We start from the raw sequence: 25,626 nt of genomic DNA, 5'->3' as shown, positions 1-25,626 counted from the left end.
CCCAAACAGCTGATTGGCAGGGGTCCCGGTGTGAGACTTCCACTAATCAGATACTAATGACCTATCCAGAGGATGTCATCAGTATAACAATCTCAGAAAACCCCTTTAAATGGGATCCATGATTGTTTTATTTTGCTGTCCTGATTTTAACTGTCTGATTATTTAATAATTAATTATCTTGACATAAAGATCCGTATAAACACTGATATAATCCTTAATGACCCAGGTATCCAGTATGTTGATCTTATTGTTACCCCAGTGAATTGTAGTTTTCCCTCATATTAAGTTCCGGAAGTCAGAAAATTTCAATAGGGTTCGAATGTCGTCTTGGCATTTGCAAAATATGTCCTCGATAAAGTGACACACAGTTTATTGGAGTAGATAAATTCCTTTCCAAACCAAGCCATTTAGCAATTTGAGTATACCAGTGCAACATTCAAACCCATTGCGTTCCCACATTGCTGCTGAAAAAGTGTCTTTAAAGGAAGTCTGTCACCTACTTTGAGCGGTTTAGACCACTCATATTACGATTTAGCACATTGCCCAACATAAATAGTACCTGTATTGTCTTTCACAGGTCCACAGACGGGGAAAAAAAAAAACACTTTATGACCATATGCTAGGGCTTGGCGTTATGGCCGTAAGTACCCAGGCCCCTCTCTGATGTGCCCAGATAACCGCTCCCCTTGGATTCCTTTGGCCCGCTCTCATCTCCTTTTATTTATCCTCTTCTGGTTTAGATCTCATGCGAGTGCATGAGTACAATACAAGGTGTACATAACCTTTAAATAAATCTTGAAATTAAACGTAATTTTGTTGTAAAACAATGGTCAATAAACAAAAAAATTTATTTTTCTATTGTCATCAGTACTCTGCTCTAATAACCATCTTACTGTCCTAATTCCCATCTCATGCTGTATAGATCTATATAGGCTATAAACAAGTAGCCACTAAACAATTCCCATCTAGGCCAATCCACTTTAACTCATTAAGAAAATGCCCCATGCCTAGCAGACATGAAGGTGTTTAAGTGTAACTCATATTTTTATAAAGAATTTTGCCAGTTTATTAGAGCTAGGCATGCATATCCGAGTCAGTCTGTCAATGATTGTCAACAGATCTGTAATTACCTTGTAATAACAGCTGCTAGGGCTTGTCTGTCTTCCTTTTAGTGTAAACAGAAGACAGAGGGGCGGTCCTTCACACTGCATGCCTGCATCAGGCTTCAGAGTGAGGAGGTGTGTCTCTCAGTCAACTAATCTGATTGGCTGGCAGGGAGCTGCTGGCTACAGCAAGTTTGTATATGAAGTGAGGGAAGGCAGTTTTGGCCTCAGAGAACTGGCAGAGAAGCCAACTTTGAGAAGATTCTCATATTGTAGGGTTCAAAACAGTCATAACTAAGGGAAAAGCTCACGGAAACCACTGGTATGTGAAGAAACTAAAGATTGCTTTATGCATAATGCTGCAGCAGCGGTAACATATGCTAACATAGATTTTTTTTTTTATGGAAACATGACAGTTACACTCTAGATGTGTAAACACTTTTCTTCAAGAAGACAGCTGGGGAGAAGGGATGAAAACCACCGATGCCACAATTGGCAGAGACGGTGGTATAGAATACAGGTGTCACTGGGTGTTTATAAAGAAGGCGACCCAATTTCGTATAAATGGTTCCATTCTTCCTGACTTCATCAAGCAATTCTTGTAACAAACCTTGGCTAGGCCTGCAAATGGGGACAAGGAAAAATGATGATTGTTGTATGTATCAGAGATAAGTAATGTATAGTAGTGAAGCAACTAGTGTTCTTATTGTAGACAGTAGGGGTTACAAGTAGTAAATCCAAATGGCACTAAATGAGAATGGAAATTTGCCAGTCTACACAGAGTATTACTTGATGGATGGAGGCCTTTTCTGTGAAAAAATGGCGGCAGATAATACCAGTATAAATTTAGTCCATTCAACCAAATACAACATGAAAGGCATCACATGTATGCCTCTTGCACACGACTGTATGTATTTTGCAGTCCGAAAAAAAATGGATCTACAAAAAATACGGATGAAGTCAGTGTGCATTCCATATTTTGTGGAATGGAACAGCTGGCCCCTAATAGAACAGTACTATCCTTGTTTCACACGAGTGGATGCTGTGCGTGACATCCCCTGCGTGAATGACAGCCAAGACCCGCTGCGGACAGCAGAAGCACGGAGCAGTAACATGACTGATGATGCTCCGTGCCTCTCTATGATCTCTTTACTACGAAATCACAGTCACAACTTTATCTCACTGTGATTTCGTAGTAAACACATCACAGAGAGGCACGGAGCATCATCAATCATGTTAATGCTCCGTGTCTCTGCAGTTCGCATCGGGTCTTGGCTGTCATTCACGGAGCGGATGTCACGCACGCCATCCGCTCGTGTGAAACAGCTCTAATGCGGACAAAAGAACATATTCTATTTTTTGGTGGAATAGAAATACAGACACATGAAAACGGAATGCACACGGAGTAACTTCTTTTTTTTTTGCGGACCCATTGAAATGAATGGTTCCGTATACGGAACTGACACTGAAATAAAATACATTTGTGTGCATGAGGCTTTAATGCAGCATGATAGGCTTCACATTTAAAGGGAGTCTGTCGCCTACTCTGAGCATTTTAGACTGCTCAGATCATGTTATAGAACGTTTGCCCCCCAGTAAAGTAGTATCTCTCTTGTCTGTCCCACATAGAGATTCTGAAAAGTACTTTATAAAGTTATGCAAATTAGAAGCCGCAAGTGCCCAGGACCCTCAGCTATATGCCCAGATAAGCACCCCCCTTGCAGTTCTCTGGCCCTCCTCTCCTACTTCGTCCTCTGGCTTGGAGATCTCGCGTGAGCCCCAGTCACTGCAGAGTCCACACATAAGCACTGCTCTGCCCAATATGGCAGAGGCATTGATCTTAACACTGCACGGGCCCGGCGGTGATCAGCGTTCGCAGAAGATCTCCAAGCCAGAGAAGCAGGACAAAGTAGTAGAGGAGGGTGGGCCAGGGGACTGCAAGGGGAAGTGGTTGTCTGTGCACATAACTACTGGGCACTTGCGACTGCTAATTTGCATAACTAAAGTACTTTTAAACAGGAACTCTACGTGGAACAGACACGAGAGGTACTATTTTAATGGGCGGTGGGGGGGGAACGTTCTAGAATGCAATCAGCGGTCTAAAACGCTCAAAGTAGGTGACAGACTCCCTTTAAAGAGGAGTTGGTGGTAGAGACTAATCAGATCATGGACTAACCTGCACTGGAAAATAAAAGCTAAAATCTGATTAGCTATGCATCCGTTACTTCTCCGGGTTCTACTGTTCCTCATTTAATCAGCAGCATTGCATAAGACGAAAAAACGAATTGCAAAATGCTAAAAACTGGTGGCAAAAAAAAAAATATATGTGACCAAATCTGGAAACAAGCCAGTCAGGTCAAAAATTATAACAAACTTCTAAATTAGTGAATGTACTGTCACGAAAATCACAGAAATACAAAAAAGAGGAAAAAAAGGCAGGAGGCAGGGCCTCATGTGTGGTGTGGTTTTATATTAGAATATATCTAAAATAGTTGCGCTTACCCGCCACTGTTGTGAAGACTCACAACAGCTATAGCTCGCTCTGCTGGTATTGTCCGACCAACACACGGAGTTCCTGCGCTGCTGCCTTGTTTCCTACCAGTGCCAGGGATGCGGCTGTCAGGGTGAAGTGGTCATTGAAGAAATAGGAGAAAAAATTTGAACCTCTATATTGGGGCTGTCAGCAGGGATGCAGTACCAGGTGAGTATTGGTGAAAGCAGATAGTAATTTATTTACAGTCAACGCATTTCAAGGGCAGAGCACCTCCTTCATCAGGACAGTAGTACAAGTGACCTACACATACAGGGATTTAAAAAAGACTTTTGGCGCGTAGATTCAGAAGTGGAGAGGAGCAAACAGGGGTGTATTTTTGCATAATTATATATGTTAATCATATACTAAAATATTCTAACATTCTGGGAGGGGGAGTTAAATGTTAGATGTATTGATGTATGCATATATATAAGAATATATATATAAAAAACATACGACAATGTAGTGCACTACATTGTTGTGTGAACCAACATAGGTACAACATCCCGAGACATTACCAAAAACACAGCGTCTCCAAACACTTCGCGTCCATGATCTAAAAAGTGAGACATCCATTAAAAATGACCCCTATTGATTATATACCCAAAAAACTTTTTAATAGATTCAGAAGCCTCCAAAAACGAGAGGTGTACCGGATCTATCAATTGGATAATTTTACGGCACACGGGTTGAAGGAAATTAGCAAAACTATATTTTAACACAAATGTTGCCATTTAATTATCCCACCAATTTTTTTCCATTTAATTTATTTATTTATTCATTCATTCATCCATTAATGGATTTCTTTAATTACCTGTTATCTATTGTCTCCTAATAATTTCAATTATAGTCGTTGAGAGCCCAAGATGAATAACATTATAATTATTCATACTGTATATGAACTATTTTATATCACCCGATGTGCCTACCAGCTGAAAATCAATGTTTTTTTTAAATTATGTCTGATGTTAGCCTGAGATAAAGAATGCTATAATTATTTATACTGAAACATGAACTGTCTATAAAATCTGATGCTTCTATTTTAACCAATCCTAAGACATCTTACATTTGCTTTAAATATGCCTTTTAAATTAATTAATTTGCTCCTTTATACATTTTATTCTTTTTGCAAATTTTTTTTATAACAGGGATTTTGTGACATTTTATTGCTCCTATGTAAAACAAATCATTTTTTATATATATTCCTATATATATGCATACATCTGACATTTAACTTCCCCTCCACGAACATCCACATCCCTATCTATCCATACCTGCCTTACCCAGATGCCGGTATAGCCACATCAGTCCTTTTATAGTTCGGTTCATATTAACATGCCAAACATACACACCATAAAAAGGGGATATCTTACCCCACTTTCTCTATATAGACCTCCCCCGCATAGATCTCATAATCTAGGTCCCGCTTCCATCTAAGAGCCAATTGCTTAACGCCAGTGATTTAAATCCAGCACTTAAGTTTGACCTCTCTTATACGGCTCTATTTAAAAGAAGGCTGTCATCAGCATTTCACATTTGTAACCCTTCCCATAGCTCCCTAGCATGCTTACAGTTAATAAACACGTTACCTTTAGCATCAATCCTGGACTTATAAAACCGTAAAAAAACATCTTTGTAACATATGCAAATGAGGGCTCGCAAGTGCCATGGGGTGGCGTTACCCTTGTAGGTGCCCTGCTAGCTTAGCCTTTTCTTCGCTTCCCCCCGACCCTTCCTTCCGCCCGCCTATCTCCTAACTTGTTGTTTCGGCGAGATCCTGCGCCCTCAGTCCGTCGGCCATTAATTACTGTGATACCGCACAAGGAATGGGCATTGCAGTGCGCATGCGCCGGCCGACGGACTGAGTGCGCAGGCACAGGATCTCGGCGAAACAACAAGTTGGTAGATAGGCGGTCAGAGGGAAAGGATGGGCGGGCAGGGGGAAGCGAAGAAAAGGTTGAGCTAGCAGGGCACCTACAAGGGTAACTTGGGCACTTGCAAGCCCTCATTTGCATATGTTACAAAGATGTTTTTTGACGGTTTTATAAGTCCAGGATTGATGCTAAAGGTAAGGTTTTTATTAACTGTAAGCATGCTAGAAAGCTATGGGAAGGGTTACAAACGTGAAATGCTGATGACAGACTTCCTTTAACATAGTATTTGTCTCAAGAACGTTACTAACATAACACAAATCCAACAATTAAAATAGAACTCCGGCACACAGCCGATCTCAAACGCCTCCTGCTAAATGAATGAGGCAGCGAATCGCGCTTGTCATTCAGGAGAGCATACCGCCAAATTTAAAACTAAATAGAAAAGCCAACTGATTATGTTGGATGTTTATAAAGCACCCCTGACAAAATGAGGTTATTTTTAAACATGTTAAAATATTTTAGTACATGATTAACATATATAATTATGCAAAAACACACCCCTGTTTGTTCCCCTCCCCTCTCACTTCTGAATGTTTTTTAAATCCCTGTCAGTGTAGGTCACTTGTACTACTGTCCTGATGAAGGGGGCGCTCCGCCCTTGAAATGCGTTGACTGTAAATAGAAACATAGAATATGTTGGCAGATAAGAACCATTTGGCCCATCTAGTCTGCTTTCACCAATACTCACCTGGTACTGCATCCCTGCTGACAGCTCCAATATAGAGGTTCCAATTTTTCTCCTATTTCTTCAATGAAAATCACAGAAAGTGACATTTGTTCATGTTCTCAGGGACATTTTAAGAGGATTAAATGAAAATTATAAAAGCTGATTTCCCAATGCTAGACAAGTACTTCCACGTTGGTATCGGAAAGATGAGTCCGATCAGTTTATGATGTTAGGCTGGTTTGAACAAGCTGGTTCATTTTCTAAAATAATTGGTGGGTCATAAATCAGGAGCTCCTCATCAGCTGAGGATGAGTTTTGGTCAGTGTTCACAAAGTTTGGTATGCTGAATTTTGCTAGACCGTTCAGATCCTCCTCAACTGTCAAGTTTCTAACAGTCTGATGAATAAGAATACTGTTGTCCATTGATAGGTTAGTTTTTGTTCTGTCTGACTGATCCACTTCATTTGTAAAGCAATGAAATAGTGGCCTAGGGTCTTCTACTCCTTGCTGGGAGAAGATTCTTTCATCTTCTAATGTTCTACCAAAATTTGTTTTAAAGCTGTTCTTTTGGAATCTCTTTTCAGATGGATCCACATTTCTAATATTCAGGAGGAGAAAAAAAAGATCCATAATGTGTCAGTTTTGTACATGTGGAATAAATATTATATTAATACTTTAATTTCACATCATCATTCAGTGACTTCTAAACACACATACAACTTTATATTAAGGGGCTCACTTATTAAGACTGGCATTTTCAACGCAGGTCTCAATTCCCTCTGCACTGTTGGAGGAAGCACCAAAATGATGTAGAAGCGCAGGCCTCTAAACAAGTTTGGGCTTTGTCTGGCAGGTCATGCGACAGATTTAACCCTACGCCAGCCCTCTTGCTGGTGTAGATTTAAAGAGGACCTTTCATCGGTCCAAACATTGTGAACTAAGTATCATGACATCTACAGCGGCGCCCAGGGATCTCACTGCACTTACTATTATCCCTGGGCGCCGCTCCGTTCTCCCGTTATGTCCTCTGGTATGTTCGGAGACTTGGTTATAGTAGGCGGAGTCTGCCCTTGTTCTGCTGTAGCGCTGGCCAATCGCAGCGCAGAGCTCACAGCCTGCGAGATTTTTTTTCTCCCAGGCTGTGAGCTGCGATTGGCCAGCGCTACAGCCTAGGAGAAGTGCACTGAGATCCCTGGGCGCCGCTGTATATGTCATGATACTTAGTTCACAATGTTTGGACCGATGAAAGGTCCTCTTTAAGCCACTTTCCACATCAAAAACTAGCGTGGAAAATGATAAATGAACCAGGCCTGCAGGCTTACCAAAGTCCCCATCCATGCCGCACTCCCTTTTCTCACCACTTTGGAAAAAGGGCGTGAGCAGAAAAAAGCCTATTTATAACCAATTTATGCCAGAAAAGTGGAGTAAATAGATTAGTAAATGGCATTCATGCATCTGGCAGGCCGTTTCTGCCGGATCCGTTTACCGCAAATTTGAAACAGCCTACGAGCTATAACCTTTTTATTTTTCCATCTATGTAGCCATATGGGGGCTTCTTTTTGTGGGACAACTTGTAGTTTTTAATGGCACCATTTTGCGGTACATATAACTTACTGATTAACTTTTATTAACTCTTTCTGGGAGATGGATAGGAAAAAACAGCAATACTGCCACAGATTTTTTTACGTTATAAATTTTCTTATGCACAAATAACATGACAACTTTATTTTCTGGGTCAGTACAACTACAGTAATACCAAATACATATTTTTTTTTTACATTTAACTACTTTTGCGAAATAAAACCCCTCTTTTTTTTTTTTTGAAAATGTTTTTGCATCCCAAGACCCATACCTTTATTTTTCTTTCTACAGAGCTGCGTGAGAGCTTGATTTTTGCAGGGTGCCTTGAAGTTTTCATTGGTATAATTTTTGGGTACATAACATTTTTGATCACTTTTTATTCACTTTTTTTTTGTTAATGGATAAGCAAAAAGAAGCAAAATTTTTTTGTTTCCTTAACGACGTTCACTGTACGCGATAAATTACACAATAATTGCCTAGTACTTTTTGGTACAAACACAGCAATGCCAAATATTTGGAGATTTTATTTTTGCAATTTGCAAAAGTATTTTTTTCATCAAATTTTTTATTTATTTAAGGTTTATTACATTTTTTAACCATTTACTAGTCCCAAAAGGGGACTATAACAGGAGATATTTTGATTGCTTCTAAAATGCAATGCAATACTGACAGACAGACCCTGTGAGTTGGTTTCTAGCACGGTTCGGCCCCTGTTCACACACCACGGGCAGTTGAGTGGTAGGACCCCATGTGTGCTGAGACACCGTGACGTGGTGCATGAGGGGCTCCAATATGTTCCTGACTGGAAGATATTGGCAAAGTTCTCAGCTTTTAATAATCGGCCTGAGGAATTGGCTAGTATTGTCAATTGCGTATCATTTTAGTGCATTTTTTGCAGGGATTTCTGTATGTATATTTTTCATCTGCACAATGTATCATTTTGTGTAAGATGTTCTTGTGGTGCAAGCGGTCCGCCCCGGAATCCTCCATTGTACACATTTGCTCCCCCGGTTATAGACACGCTACAGTGTCTAGGTTTGGAGCATTTTCACCCGTTTAGCCCACTTTTTTCAGTGAGTTTTTGAGTACTAAAATACACAGGGGTTTTCCTCAGCGCCCTCTCTAATTAAACTGTTGAGAATTATATTTTCTTATTGTTTTGACATTATATAATAGGCACCTCGCTCATACTCCATTATGAGCAACTAATGACATATGTAATGGAAGAAAGTTACTTTATATGGGAAAAGTAGTGAGGTACGTTATAAGGACACTCTTTGAACTCAAATGCTAAATTATTTTAATAATCTACACACAACTGGAATCTGTCACCAGGAAAATGCTATGTAATCTGCAAGCAGCATGTTAGAAAGCAGGAGCTAATCAGATTGGTATATAGGTTTATGGGAAAAATTCAGTATAAGGGCTCATGCACACAACCGTATGCCCTCCGAGACATATGGTCCGTGAGCGGGCCATGTCCTGGAGTGGCAAACATCGTGCGCACAGCATCATAGGTTACTATGATACTATGTGCATCAGGCCACCCGCCAGACTATTGTCCTGCACTCATATGATCATATGAGTGCAGTACAATAGTCCGGCGGGCAGCCTGATGTGCACAGTATCATAGTAACCTATGATGCTATGCGCTCCCGTGTGCACGATGTATGCCGCTCCGGGACATATAGTCCGCTCACAGACCATATGTCTCAGAGGGCATACGGTCGTGTGCATGAGCCCTAACTTGTATTTTAATACATTTAAATTCCTGCTCATTCTGAGCTTTGAATTCATGGAGGAGGTCCTGTCAGTGATTGACAGCTATCCCTGTATACACAGTCATAGAGGGACTCAATCTGCTCAGCTCCTCCTGCAGCTCAAACCCCATGTTCAACATGACAGGTTCCCTTTAAAAGTCCTGAAAAATAATTGAAAATTATCAGCTTAAGGGCTCATGCACGCAAACGTATTTTTGTTTTTTGGCAGACCGTATGCGGAACCATTCACTTCAATGGGTCTGCAAAAACAACGGAAGTTACTCCATGTGCATTCCGTTTCCGTATTTATGTTCCGCAAAAAAGCAGTGCATGTCCTATTATTGTCCACAAATCACGGACCGAGGCCCCATTCAAGTTAATGGGTCTGCAAAAAAGACGTAACACACACGGAATACATCCATGTGTATTTTGCGGATCCATACTGTAGAAATGCTATGCCCAGCCCATATTGCTCATGTGTTTGATGATTAATAAGTTACTGCTTCAGTTTCCAAGCCGCAAAAAATGGATCCCATACGGATATGTTTTGTGGAATAACAGAACGGAAGAGGACTTAAATCAGAAACAAAAAAAAAAAACTCAGATACGGAAAACGGACCCATGAAAAATGGACCGCAAAACAACGGTCGTGTGCATGAGCCCTAACTCAAAGAGGAAACATTATCAATGCGGCATTTTTAATCAATCCTAGTCATACCGTAGAAAAGGCTTTTGACGGCCGTGGCATATAACGAGGTAAGGCCCCATGCACACGGCCGTGTTTCACAGCCGTGTGCGGGCCGTGGAACCGCGGCCTGGATCCCTCCTGAGAGCAGGAGCGCACGGCGTCACTGGTTGCTATGACGCCGTGCGCTCCCTGCTGCCGGCACAGTACAGTAATACACTGGTATAGATCATACCAGTGAAATACTGTATTGCGGCGGCAGCAGGGAGCGCACGGCGTCATAGCAACCAATGACGCCGTGCGCTCCTGCTCTCAGGAGGGATCCAGGCCGCGGTTCCACGGCCCGCACACGGCTGTGAAACACGGCAGTGTGCATGGGGCCTAACCCTGGGTTCACACCTAAGCGTTCCTCAAACGCGCGTTTTACGCGCGTTTTTGTCGCGCGTTTTTTGTAATAGTAAACGCGCGTTTGACGCGCGTTTGTGTCATTGACTGCAGTGTCCTATGGCCACAAACGCGCGTCAAAACGCCCCAAAGAAGCTCAAGTACTTGTTTGAGCGTCGGGCGTTTTACAGCGCGTTCGTACGCGCTGTAAAACGCCCAGGTGTGAACCCTTCCCATAGGGAAGCATTGGTTTTCATGTCTTAAGCGTTTTACAGCGCGTTTGAACGCGCTGTAAAACGCTCAGGTGTGAACCCAGGGTTAGGCTGTAAAGCCTTTTCTACAGTATGTCTGGGATTGATTGATAATGGAAAAAAAAAACACCAATTGGCAATTTTGTTCGGTACTTCACCTCCCCAAACAATTTTTATGAAAAGTGATCAAAAAGTCGTACACACTACAATTCTTCCTGCGAAGTGAAATGAGAAAAAAATAAGTCCTCACACAGCTTCTTTTTTTTTTTTTCAGTATTTAAGTCCAAAAAACTATACAAATGTGGCATCGCTCTAATTGTTCTGACCTGGAGAATGAAAGTAACAGGTCAGTTTTAACGCATAGGAAATGCTGTAAAAACAAAAGCAATTAAAACTGTGGCAGAATTGTGTTTTTTTTTTTATAATTCCACCCCATTTGAATTTTTTGCCCCGCTTCCGATTACATTGTATGCAACTGTAAATAGTGCCATTAGAAAGTACAGTTTCTCTCACAAAAACAAGCCCTCATTTGGCTATGTGAATGGAAAAGTAAAATAGTTAAGGCTCTGAGAAGGCTGGGAGTAAAAAAAATAATAATATGGAAAATGGCCTGGTCCTGAAGGGGATGCTCCGTATTATTAGGCTTTAAATTGGTATGGAAAATGCTACATTTTAAATTAGCATAATAAATATAGTATATACAGATGGACTTACTCTTGGTGTGGAGCGCCTGTCTTCATCAATAAAGTCAAAACAAAAAACATAAAAATAACAAAGACAGCTAGGCCAACCCAGAATCCAATCACAATAGAATCTGTAAAAAAATATATACAATGAAGTTAATGTGTGGGTTGAAAACAAGCTATTTGATATTTCACTTTATGTATTCGAGTCTAGAACTGCAACTATGTATGCCTTTTAGAAAGATCTTTTGAATATATCCCCAGAACTCAAAGCTGGCATTAATGCAGCACCATTAACGAGATTTTAATACTGATGACCTATCTTCTGGATAAGTCATCAGCATCTGATTGGTGGGGGTCCGACATCCGGGACAAACGCTCATCAGCCGTTTGAGAAGGAAGCGGCACTCACGTTAGTGCTGTGGCCTTCTCACAGCTTTCCCTAGGTCAATGCAACATGTTCATTGGTCACGTGGCCTAGGAGCAGCTGAGCACCATTGAAGTGAATGAAGCTGAGCTATTGCAGCGCTGTGGTTTGAGAGCTGCGATAAGGCTGCAGCGCTTATAGGAGGAGCTGGTGCCTTCTCAGACAGCAGGTGTCGGACCCCCACCGATCAGATACTGATGAAATATGAGGATAGGTCATCAGTATTAAAATCTCAGAAACAACTTTTAGGGTTTACTTCCTAGAAAAGAGAATAGTTTATGAAGAACTTAATAATGAATTTATTTATAGTAATGTATTTTCTAATGTACTGTCATAGAAATACCATATATCAACATATTGAAGGTTGCACCAGTGCCGAGTCTCTGTCCTTTTGCATCCTGCCTGACTCTCAGCTAAGTACATGTGCATGCTGGGAGTTGTAGTTTCACAGCAGCTGTAGTGCCGAAGGTTGCTGATCCCTGCTATATAGTCACATTGCATTATTAATGGCTGACTAAACTGCGTTGTCTTCATTAGTTTAAAGGGATTATCCCATGATTATTGTAAAAAATGAAAAATCTGACATATAGTACACGGCGATCTCTTTCTAACAAAGCTAGAACCAGCCCTGTACCTCACATGGATCCACAGATCTCCCCATTCATTGCTCTTCTAGATTTATATCAAGCTGACAGCTCAAGGGAGTGTCTTTTCTGCTGCAGCTCGGGGGCGTGTCTATGCTCTCCCTATCACAGCTCGGGAGGCAGCTGAAGGATGGTAGCAGGTGGCGCTATACAGATACATTTTATTGAATAGCTCACTGGCTATAGGAAAATTTTAATTACATGCAATTACAAAAGTATTCAGATACAGGTGCTGGTTTGAAAACTGTAGAATATTTTTCATGGGACAACCCTTTAATTAGAGGTCCTTGAGCGGGGGTGCTGTTAGAGTTGCAACCTTTCCCAACAAAAGTGGTTTTCTCCTCAGTCTAAGGCTACATGCACACAAACGTTTGGGCTCCATGCCCGTGCTGCGGACCGCAAATTGCAGTCCACAATGCACGGGCACAGACAGTGGGACAGCCGCATGAGGACTGCGGACCCATTCACTTGAATAGGGTCCGTGATCCACATCCGGCGGACCGCACCGCAAAAAAGTAGTGCATGCACTACTTTTTTGTGGTGTGGAGGCGCAGCCAGAACTACCACGGAAGCACTCCGTAGTGCTTCTGTGGGGTTCCGATCCGTGCCTCCGTTCCACATCTCCGTGATTGCGGACCCATGCAAGTGAATAGGTCTGCTATCCGTGATGCGGCATGCACACGGCCGGTGCCCGTGTATTGCGGACCCGCTGTATGCGGGCCACAATATGGACACGGGGGAAACACTGTAGTGTGCATGTAGCCTAATGCCTCATTCACACGTCAGTGTTTTGGTTAGTGTTTTCCATCAGTGATTGTGAGCCAAAACCAGGACTGGAGCCTTTTCCCTGGTAATAACATATGGTGGTCAGGGTTTCAGCTGCAAAACAAATGTCAATTTACTGTTAAAAATCAAAATTTTGTTAAGGCTACATTGACACAAACTTATTTAGTTTCAGTGTCCGTTTGGGGGATAGGATGCAGACCCATTCATTTCAATGGGTCCGCAAAAAATGCAGACAGCACACCGTGCTGTTTTGCGGACAAGGAAAGGCATTGTTGCAATGGATCCCCAAACAAAACGATGCCATAACGTCATCCTTTTTTTTTTTTTCGGACCGCAAAACACATACTGTCGTGTGAATGCAGCCTAAACCAACCATACTTGCCAACTCTCCTGGTGTGTCCAGTAGACTCCTAAAAAAAAAAAAAAGATTCCCCAGCACATTCTCACCTCTCCCCAGTCATACACTTGGGGAGGTGAGGGCTGATCTGGTCTGGGGTCTGAAATTAGGTCTCGAGTCTGAACAGGAATAGGGTGTCTAGTCTAGAGTGTGTAGGCAGAGTGATCTGGGTCTTTATTACTTTGGACGGTCTGGGAAAGTCTGGTCTGGAGTTTGTGACTAGGTGGCGGTCTGGTCTGGGGCCTGTGTTTACTTTGGGTTATGGTCTGGTGTCTCATTTGTTTAGCAGGACTAAGAGGGTCTGAATTTGTCTAGTGGACCTGCTATGTGGCCTGTATTAAATCTGGAGTTTGCTATTTGAGGGAGATTTATCAAGCTGGTGTAAAGTAGAACTGGCTAAGGCTACTTTCACACTCACATTTTGGGCGGATCCATTTCTATTTTGTGGGCCAAAGGTTTATAACATGTTATAGGTTTCTGATACCTAGAGGTGTTGTGGTTGGCTTCATGTTAGTTTTGTGTGCCAGGCGCCTAATCAAAAATGAGCTGCTCACAACCCCTCTCCTCTCTTAATTGCAGCTGTAGTGATCTCCTGTTTTGATACTAAAGCTGTCAGTCAAACCTTGCTTTTCTTTTAAACATATTTTGAAAATTAATAAAAATCCTAATGTTAGAAGTGCTGGGTTACAATGCCCCACAACCTCAACTCTAAAGTTGCTTCTCCAGCCAACAATTCTCTCTCTTTATCCTCCCCCCATATACACATGCATGTTTATGTGATAGTCAGGAGGCCATTGGAACATGGACCTATCCTGCTGGAATTGGCAGATTCAGCCAACATACAGCTTTAGGCCTAGTTCACACAAACGTATGGCTTTTATAGTTTTTGGCGGTCCGTTTTTCACAGATCCGTTGTTCTGTTTTTTTCCTTTGTGTTTCCGTTTCCTTTCCGTTTTTCCATATGCCATATACAGTATACAGTAATTACATAGAAAAAAAATGGGCTGGGCATAACATTTTCAATAGATGGTTCCGCAAAAACGGAACGGATACGGAAGAAATACGGATGCATTTCCGTATGTGTTCTGTTTTTTTTGCAGACCTATTGACTTGAATGGAGCCACGGAACGTGATTTGCGGGCAATAATAGGACATCTATCTTTCAACGCAACGGAAAAATGGAAATACGGAAACAGAATGCTTACTGAACACATTCAGTTTTTAATGCGGAACCATTGAAATTAATGGTTTTCATATACGGACGGTATACAGAACACAAAAAAACAGCCTGTACACTCACAAAAAAACGATCATGTGAACTAGGCCTTAGGCGTTGGCGAAGACGGGCAGACCAATGCAACACGCATCAAATGGGCCTATCAACCTATTCCCTGCACTAAGGCCTCTTTCACACTACAGTTTTTTGCGTTCCGTATACGGTCCGTTTTTTGCGTTCCGTATACGGTCCGTATACGGAACCATTCATTTCAATGGTTCCGCAAAAAAACGGAATGTGTTCCGTATGCATTCCGTTTCCGTATTTCCGTTTTTCCGTTCCGTTGAAAAGATAGAACATGTCCTATATTTGGCCGCAAATCACAGTCCGTGGCTCCATTCAAGTCAATGGGTCCGCAAAAAAAACGGAACACATACGGAAATGCATCCGTATGTCTTCCGTTTCCGTTCCGTTTTTTGCGGAACCATCTATTGAAAATGTTATGCCCAGCCCAATTTTTTATATGAAATTACTGTATACTGTATTTGCCATACGGAAAAACGGAACGGAACAACGGAACGGAAACGGAACCACAACGGAAGCAAAAAACGGAACAACGGATCCGTGAAAAACGGAACGCAAAACACTGAATTCAACATACTGTAGTGTGAAAGAGGCCTAAACTAAAGCATGTTACATTTTATTAGACATCATAATGGCTTATTAAATGGATTTTCCACCATTGGAAATAATGATGTCGAACCCCCACTGAACTAAATGTATAGCGTACCCTAGCTATATGACATATTATAGGATATAGAAATATTTCATAGGGCAATCTCCATAATAAAAAAAAACATTTGGCTGTTTGACAAGTACAAGAAAGAAACAGATACTTGCTTTGTTACTATTTTACAGCATTCACAAAAGGTAAAAGCCAATACTTACACTTGTGAGCCTTCAGTCCTTCAAAGGAAACTGGTGTATATTCATAATACTCATACTCCCACCTGTAGTCGGAGTTGGATAGTTGTTTATGAAATATCTTAGTGGTATTAACATTTTGTTCAGACATATCTTACCTGTGAAGACAAGGAAGGTCCTTTTATTTATTGAATTACGTCCTGTTAACAGAATTTATATACTTATTTATTTTATGCACCTATATAGCGCTACTATATTCCGCAGAGCTTTACAGACTTTAGCCTCCAACTGTACCCAATGGGGCTCACAATCTAAGGTCCCTATCAGTATGTCTTTGGAGTGTGGGAGGAAATCCACGCAAACACGGGGAGAATATACAAACTCCATGCAGATGTTGCCCTTGGTCGGATTCAAACCTAGGGCCCCAGCGCCAACCACTGAGCCACCGTGCTGCCCCATCCATATTCAGGATCTACTGTCTGTAATAAAAATGCATAGTGAATAATGAAATAAATGACAGGTCAGTCAGCTATATGAAAACATATTTACCTGAAGCCATCATTTGTAAACCCACTAATGGCCATTTTGTTCCTGTTTAGTGAGTAAAACCTTATCAAGGATCTATGGGTTAGATGACATTCGCAATTAGGCCCCTTTCTACCAGTGTCCATTCCTGACTATTGGATGTAAAATCATTGGCCGTCAGCTAGGGGTGGGCGATATAAACGATATATGATATTATCGTAATCAATTTGGCCAACGATATAGATTTTAGTTATATCGCGATAGATGACCACGGAGCGGTAGTGAATTAAAGAAGCTTCTCACCACTCCGTGGCCTCCCGACTGCACCGCGCTGCAGGGCCTTACGTTCACACATAGTCAGCGTGCTGACTGACGATGTGTGTGACGTCAAGTCCTTCCCAGTGCATGCTGGGAAGAAGACGCGGCCCGTCTCCTGCGGACTCCATCAGCCAGCAGTGCAGGAAAGGTAAGTAGCAAGGGCCCGAATCTACCGGGGGAGGGGGGGGTGGCTATGGCATGGGTCTGATGGCGCTGGCTGTGGGACATGATGATGGTGGCAATGGCATGGGGCTGATGGCGCATAATGATGATGGCAATGGCATGGGGCTGCTGGCTGGGGGACATGGATGATGGCAATGGCATGGGGCTGCTGGTGCTGGCTGGGGGACATGGATGATGATGGCAATGGCATGGGGCTGCTGGTGCTGGCTGGGGGACATGATGATGATGGCCATGTAATTTGTATACATACAGAAGAAAATAATCTATCACGATATATTGCACATGCTTCAAATTCTATTGCGATATAGATTTTAGGCCATTTCGCCCAGCCCTACTGTCAGCGCCAATTAAAGGGGTGGTGTCACTTAAGCAAATATCATTTATCATGTGGAGAAAGTTAATACAAAGCAATTACTAATGTATTGTGATTGTCCATATTGCTTTCTTTGCTGGCTGAATTCATTTTTCCATCACCTTACACACGTCTCGTTTCCATGGTTACGACCACCCTGCAATCCAGCAGTTGTGGCTGTGCTTGTACTATATAGAAAAAAGCACTAGTCCATGTGAGCTCCCATGGTCCCGGCCACCAGAGAGGCCAGCACTTTTTCCAATAGTGGTCAAGCACAGCCACCGCTGCTGGTTTACAGGGTGGTTGTAACCCTGGAAATGAGCAGTGTAAAATGTGATGGAAAAATGAATCAAGCCAGCAAAGGAAGCAATATGGACAATCACAATACATTAGTAAGTGCCTTGTATTAACTTTCTCTACATGATAAATGCTATTTGCTGAAGTGACACAACCCCTTTAACCCCTTCTAAGCGACAGCTAGTTTGGACCAAATGCCGAAGCCCCATTTTTCTAATCTGACATCTGTCAGTTTATGTGACAATAACTTTGGAACACTTTTACTTATCCAAGCCATTCTGAGATGGTTTTCTCGTGACACATCATACTTTAGGTTAGTGGGGAATTTTAGTTGATACATTTTACTTTTATGCATAAAAAAAATTTGCTATTTCCTAAATTAACCTTTGGGACATGACGTTCATTTATTTATAGGTCTAATGACGTTCATTTAGGACATGTCCACGAATTGAATTACACCTGAATTAGACCTATATATAAGTGAACGTCATGTCCCAAAGGTTAATCATTGTTTGCTAAACCACTGAGGAAGAAACTTTATTGTTTCGAAACGCGTCTGGTTTATTAAAGGGTAGTGTGAATATCGATCCACAGTGACTGACAAAGATTACAGCTCCAAGAAGTTGGCATCCCGACAGTCTTGCTGCGCACGCGTGAGAAGTGCGGTCTGAGGAGAAGCCGAGCAGACAGTACACGAGGCAGGCAACAGAGCGGAGGTACACACCGGCAGAGACCGCGTGAGTAACATGCAGAGGCGGCATCAACGCTAGCAGCGAAATCAGCTGCGACTGAATAAAAGGACACACACACCAATAGTGACTGTAAGTAACACGCGGTAGTGTGTAATAATGAAATTGGACACTTGAAGTACAGTGTAACAACTACCGGTAAGTGTGTATACATGCACATATCGCTAGCTACAACTAACACCTTAACTGGACAGTACCTAACAATCCAATAAGACGTACAACAAATACCAACACTATGATTGGACACAATATAACCATTTAATAAAGAGTACACCAAGTACAATACAAGTGAAGAGAGGAAATTAGAAAGTCACTAAAGATTCATCATCTGATATGATAGATCACATGCCCAGAAAGAACGGAATATAATACAACGGCAGTTTTTTAAACAATTTTTGAATAATGTTTGCGTGAGCTCCGCCTGTAAAAGGGACAGTTCAATAATTAATGTGTATAATGAGTATAAAGTGTTATTCTTTGTATGTCAGTAAAAGTTGATGAAAATACTACATATTGGTGCAATTGTTATCTTGTTATCTGTTGATGCACCGTGAGCCAGCCAACTTGGTGTTATTTGTGATTAATAAAGTTGCTTTAGCCCCAAATTTTTTATTTTCACAACGGGTAACAGGAGAAAATGCACCCCACAATTTGTTATGCATTTTTTCCAGAATACGGGAACGCCCTATATTTATTCATAAACCGCTGTTTGGGGACACGGCAGCACTCAGAAGGGAAGGAGCGGCATCTGGATTTTCTAACATCTAATTTGCTGAAATTAGTTTGGGGCTTGTTTTTTGCAGGACGGGCTGTAGTTTTTATTGGTATCCTTTTTGTTTACATATGTCTTTTTGATCACTTTTTATACCATTTTTTGTGGCGGTAAAGTGGGCAAAAATGGTAATTATGTCAGTGTTTTTTATTTTTTATGGGATTCCTCTTGTGGTAAATATTGTATGATTATTTTATTCTATGGGTTGATATGGTTATGGCGATATAAAATGTTATATAGGTTCTTCAATGTTTTACTACTTGTTCAGCATAAAATCCCTTTTGTGTTAAAAATAAATGATATTTTGCATCGCCAAGGCAAAAACATTTTTTTTTTCCACCAATGTAGCTGTATGGGGGCTTGTTTTTTTGTGGGATGAGCTGTAGCTTATATGGGTTTCATTTTGGGGTACATATTTCTTTTGATCACTTGTTATTTTATTTAATTTTTTTACACTAGGTGACAAAAACAGAAATTCTGTCATTTTTTTTTCTATATTATTTTTTACGGCGTTCACTGCGAGGGGTTAGTAATATGATACTTTGATAGATCAGGTCATTACAGACGTGGCGATACGAAATATGTGTATATATATTTTTTTTTGTCAAGACCCATCTGGATCTTGAAGATCCAGTGGGGCTGATCACTATACAGTGGATTGCAATAGTCATTTATTGCAATGCACTGTATAGTCAGCGCTACACTTACACTAAGGCCTCTTTCACACAGGCATCCCAGATTTTCTCCGGATGCGTTGAGTGTGCATTGCGGGAAACCCATGTGAGTGCGCATGCAGTTTCAGTCAGTTTTGACTGTGATTGCGTTGTTGCGCGGGTGCAATGCGTTGAGCACTCGAGTGATAAAAAACTGAATGTGGCACTTAGACACGAACCCGTTTGGGTTAGGTTTTATTATTTTTCCTTATAACATGGTTATAAGGGAAAATAATAGCATTCTTAATACAGAATGCTTACAAAAATGTCGATTGAGGGGTTAAAAAAATAAAATAAAAATGAACTCACCTCATCCACTTGTTCGCGCAGCCGGCATAGTCTTTTTTCTTCTTCTTTCAGGGCCTGTAAAAAAAAAAGACCTTTGATGATGTAATCGTGCTCACCATGTGGTGAGCGCGGAGACGTCAGCACAAGTCCTGCTGAATGAAGATAGAAGGCGAGTTATTTACTTTATTTTATTTATTTTTATCCCCTCAAATCGACATTTTAGTAAGTATTCTATATTAAGAATGCTATTATTTTTCCTTATAACCATGTTATAAGGGGAAATAATACAGTGAATTTACTTTACTAGGGCCCAGGGTTGCTCATCCCTATCATCTCCAAAATTGCGAAGCGGATGCGAACCCATTTTGCGGACATAGGAATGGACCCTTACTGAAAGTTCTTCTTTGACAAGCTCTGGTGGGCTTCAGCAACGGAGAGGCAGCATGCAGCAACAAGAATTCTTCTTCATGTAGCTGTGGTGCCCGCAGCACAACCTGATTTGGTCAGTAGCCCTTGTCTTTTGGGGCGCACCCTTTTCTTTTAAGTTGAACACATCTCCTTTGCTCTCATCTCTCCTTAGATTTCAGCGCCAGTTAACCTATGGGCAGGAAACCTGCCCCTGTAAAAAGACCCTTACACATAGTCAGGGGTGGACTGGCCATTGACCCTACAGAGAAATTTCCCAGTGGGCTGATGCCCAGGGGACCACATGTACCCTCCTCATGGCTGCCAGTCAGGTACATAACAATCTGATGCTCTCAGCTAGGAGCATCAGATACATGGCCAGCGGCGGCAGGTGCCCTCCTGAGTTCAACTGTATTCTCAGGATTGTGATGCAGTTGAATACTGCAGTGCAGTGAGGGCAACAGTATTATGTTCTGCACTGTTCCTAAGATAGTTAAATTAATTATGCAATATTAGGCCTCATGCACACAAACGTATTTTCATTCCGTATTGTAGTATCCGTTCCGTTTGCGGACCGTATACGGAACCATTCATTTCAATGGGTCACCAAAAAAAACGGGAGTTACTCTGTGTGCATTCCGTCCGTATGTCTGTATTTCCGTTCAGCAAAAAAATAGAAGATGTCCTATTATTTTCCACATTACAGACAAGGATAGTACTGTTCTATTAGGGGCCAGCTGTTCCGTAAAATACGGAATGCACACGGATGTCAGTACCTTTTTTCTGACTCCAGCCAAAAATAGCCCTGACTCCACAACTCCGATTCCACAGCCCTGTGCTATCTCTTATATATATACACACAGGTCCTTCTAAAAATAATTTGCATATTGTGATAAAGTTCATTATTTTCTGTAATGCACTGATAAACATTAGACTTTCATATATTTTAGATTCATTACACACAACTGAAGTAGTTCAAGCCTTTTATTGTTTTAATATTGATGATTTTGGCATACAGCTCATGAAAACCCAAAATTCCTATCTCAAAAAATTAGCATATCATGAAAAGGTTCTCTAAAACGAGCTATTAACCTAATCATCTGAATCATCTAATTAACTCTAAACACCTGCAAAAGATTCCTGAGGCTTTTAAAAACTCCCAGCCTGGTTCATTACTCAAAACCGCAATCATGGGTAAGACTGCCGACCTGATTGCTGTCCAGAAGGCCATCATTGACACCCTCAAGCAAGAGGGTAAGACACAGAAAGAAATTTCTGAACGAATAGGCTGTTCCCAGAGTGCTGTATCAAGGCACCTCAGTGGGAAGTCTGTGGGAAGGAAAAAGTGTGGCAGAAAACGCTGCACAACGAGAAGAGGTGACCGGACCCTGAGGAAGATTGTGGAGAAGGACCGATTCCAGACCTTGGGGGACCTGCGGAAGCAGTGGACCGAGTCTGGAGTAGAAACATCCAGAGCCACCGTGTACAGGCGTGTGCAGGAAATGGGCTACAGGTGCAGCATTCCCCAGGTCAAGCCACTTTTGAACCAGAAACAGCGGCAGAAGCGCCTGACCTGGGCTACAGAGAAGCAGCACTGGACTGTTGCTCAGTGGTCCAAAGTACTTTTTTCGGATGAAAGCAAATTTTGCATGTCATTCGGAAATCAAGGTGCCAGAGTCTGGAGGAAGACTGGGGAGAGGGAAATGCCAAAATGCCTGAAGTCCAGTGTCAAGTACCCACAGTCAGTGATGGTCTGGGGTGCCATGTCAGCTGCTGGTGTTGGTCCACTGTGTTTTATCAAGGGCAGGGTCAATGCAGCTAGCCATCAGGAGATTTTGGAGCACTTCATGCTTCCATCTGCTGAAAAGCTTTATGGAGATGAAGATTTAATTTTTCAGCACGACCTGGCACCTGCTCACAGTGCCAAAACCACTGGTAAATGGTTTACTGACCATGGTATTACTGTGCTCAATTGGCCTGCCAACTCTCCTGACCTGAACCCCATAGAGAATCTGTGGGATATTGGGAAGAGAAAGTTGAGAGACGCAAGACCCAACACTCTGGATGAGCTTAAGGCCGCTATCGAAGCATCCTGGGCCTCCATAACACCTCAGCAGTGCCACAGGCTGATTGCCTCCATGCCACGCCGCATTGAAGCAGTCATTTCTGCAAAAGGATTCCCGACCAAGTATTGAGTGCATAACTGAACATAATTATTTGAAGGTTGACTTTTTTTGTATTAAAAAGACTTTTCTTTTATTGGTCGGATGAAATATGCTAATTTTTTTAGATAGGAATTTAGGGTTTTCATGAGCTGTATGCCAAAATCATCAATATTAAAACAATGAAAGGCTTGAACTACTTCAGTTGCGTGTAATGACTCACACAACTGAAATTACAGAAAATAATGAACTTTATCACAATATGCTAATTTTTTTAGAAGGACCTGTATAAAGTTTGTCTGTCTGTCTGTCTAGACGTTTATGCGCGACCAAACAACTGGACCGATCTTCACCAAATTTGGCACGCAGGTACATCAGGTATCCAGGAAGGTTTTAGACCGGGTCTCAGCTCTCTAGGACTTATCGTTCTTGAGATATTCCCCAAAAATCACCTGGATTAGCTAATAGAAGCCAGCAAGCCCTTCAGTTAAATCCAAACTGCCATTTACACGGTCACATGTCCCTGATTAGTCAATAGAAGCTCGGAGGTCATACTCCGGGTTGCCATAACAGCTGATCACAGGATTTAAAAGTTTGCAGGTCCTTAAATATTCAGTCATATGACGGCACAACTACACTGCTACATGCCTTGGGGAATGAGCCACTATTAAACGGACGGGTGCTGTGGCGTTCACTGTTAAAGGGGCGGGCACTGTGGAGGTCAATGTTAAAAAGGCGGGCACTGTGGAGGTCAATGTTAAAAAGGCGGGCACGGTGGAGGCCACTGTTAAAGGGGCAGCCAAAATGAAGGTCAGTATTAAAGGGGTGGTCAATGTTAAAGGGGCAGGCACTGTGGAGGTCATTGTTAAAGGGGCGGGTACTGTAGAGGTCACTGTTATGGGGGAAACTTGATATCTTTTTACGAAACACGGAAGCATAAAATGAAATAGATGAGCTATATCAGTCCGAAGCCGGGTCCTTCTGCTATATATATAAAAAAGAGTTTCTGTCTGTCTCTCTGGACATTCTTTATGCGAGACCAAACAACTGGACTGATCTTAACCAAATTTGGCACACAGGTACATTAGGTGTCCGGGAAGGTTTTAGAAGCTGTCTCAGCTCTCTAGGACATATCGTTCCTGAGATATTCCCCTAAAATTATCCACATTAGCCAATAGAAGCCTGCAAGTCTCTCTCTTCCAATCCCAACTGCCATAAACACAGATTTACTCCAGGTTTGCATAACAACCCAGCCATTTTTCTTTACTGCTTAAAGGGCCGGTCACTTAAATGGGCAGGCACTGTGGAGGTTACTGTTAAATGGGCGGGCACTGTGGAGGTCACTGTTAAAGGGGCAGACACTATTAAAGGGACAGGCACTGTAGATGTCTCTGTTAAAGGGGCGGGCACTGTTGATATCACTGTTAAAGAGGCGGTCATTATGAAGGTCACTGTTAAAGGGGTGGTCATTGTTAAAGGGGCGGGCACTGTGGAGGTCATTGTTAAAGGGGCAGGTACTGTAGAGGTCACCGTTATGGGGGATACTGTTGATATCTTTTTACGACACAGTATATATATATACACTAGTATATATATATATAAAAATGAGTGAGTTTCTGTCTATCCTGACGTCTCTCTGTTCTTTATGCGTGACCAAACAACTGAACCAATCTTCACCAAATTACATCAGGTACATCAGGTGTCAGGGAAGGGTTTAGACCACGTCTCAGCTCTCTAGGATGTACCGTTCCTGAGATATTCCCAAAAAAATGAACCGTATTAGCCAATACAAGCCTGCAGCTCTCTCTCTTCAAATCCCAACTGCCATACACACGGTCACATGTACCTTATATAGAAGCTTGCAGGCCCTTAGTCTCCACATACACACCGTTTTACTCCAGGTTTTCATAACAACCCAGACATTTTTCTTCACTGCTGTATGTCAGCTTTAGGCTAGGGCTACAGGATGACAATAAGTCACAGGACACGTAGGCAGGGCTGCCATCAGAAATTTTGGGGCCCCTTACACAGCTCAAGGCCTGGGCCCCCCCTCCTACCCCGCCCCTTTAGAATCCGTCCTGACTCCACCTCCCCTCCACCCCCAAGGACCTACCCCCAATTTCATAATTTTTTTACAACTACAAAGACAGTAAAAAGTGATAATCAGTGATTTCAGTAAGGAATTCATTTTTGACCAAATAATATGAAGCCTGCTACCACGACAAGGTAGACTCTTTTAAGCAGGACCCTACACTAACACCAACTACACTACCTGTTCTAATCTGCCCTAGCAATCTTCTCCTGGCACATAAAAAAAAAAAAAAAAGCACAAGGTTTACTGTTACAGTGTTATGGGGGGATGTCACGACCCTTGGCCATGGTCGTGACTCCTTGGGAGCCGCATGCTGTTGCCCGCGGTTTGCCGTTGTCAACCGCAGCTGGGAGCACTTAGTTGTTTGCCTCAGGTGCGGTTGCCGCGGACAATAGGCATGCGTGCGGTTGCCCTTGGCAACGTGTTTTATGTGCACTCCCTTTGTCGTTTTGTGGTGCACGAGGTTATGTGTTGTATGTACGTAGACACCTCCCTTCACCTGTGGTTGTCCGCGGCAACGTCTTGTTGTATGCATGTGGTGGCAGGGTTTTGGCCTTTTGGCCTATATAGCCTGAGTCTTGCAGGCTTCAGTAGGTTGCTCTCAGCCATGCTGGCTGGAGCAGCCTCCTGTTTCCACCATCTACCAGTGGGGACCATCCTTCTGGTCATAAAACCTCTGTTGGGAATTTGTATGTTTCACGGTGTTATTTAGGTGTGTGTGGGGTTTTATGTTAGTGCAGCTTGTGGTCCTGGGTTCCTGTGGGATGTCTGGTGTGTGCTGTGTTTGTTGGTGTC

General features: G+C 42.2%; 1 protein-coding gene across 1 annotated transcript in view; it reads right to left on the bottom strand.

Annotated features, from left to right (window-relative positions):
• Positions 1–6,453: 6,453 nt before the first annotated feature.
• MRAP2 (melanocortin 2 receptor accessory protein 2) overlaps positions 6,454–25,626 on the bottom strand; it is a 90,284-nt gene continuing 71,111 nt past the window's right edge. The window contains exons 2-4 of the mRNA XM_044291132.1: positions 16,000–16,133; positions 11,613–11,712; positions 6,454–6,835 (exon numbers count right to left, since the gene is read on the bottom strand). Of these exons, the coding sequence (XP_044147067.1) occupies positions 6,454–6,835; positions 11,613–11,712; positions 16,000–16,126 (609 nt within the window). The 5' untranslated portion in view covers positions 16,127–16,133. The remainder of the gene's footprint in view (positions 6,836–11,612; positions 11,713–15,999; positions 16,134–25,626) is intronic.

This window comes from Bufo gargarizans, chromosome 4, assembly GCF_014858855.1.
Source record: "Bufo gargarizans isolate SCDJY-AF-19 chromosome 4, ASM1485885v1, whole genome shotgun sequence".
NCBI classification, from domain to species: domain Eukaryota; kingdom Metazoa; phylum Chordata; class Amphibia; order Anura; family Bufonidae; genus Bufo; species Bufo gargarizans.
Note: the sequence above shows the minus strand (reverse complement) of the source record. Positions and strands in the feature narration are given on the sequence as shown.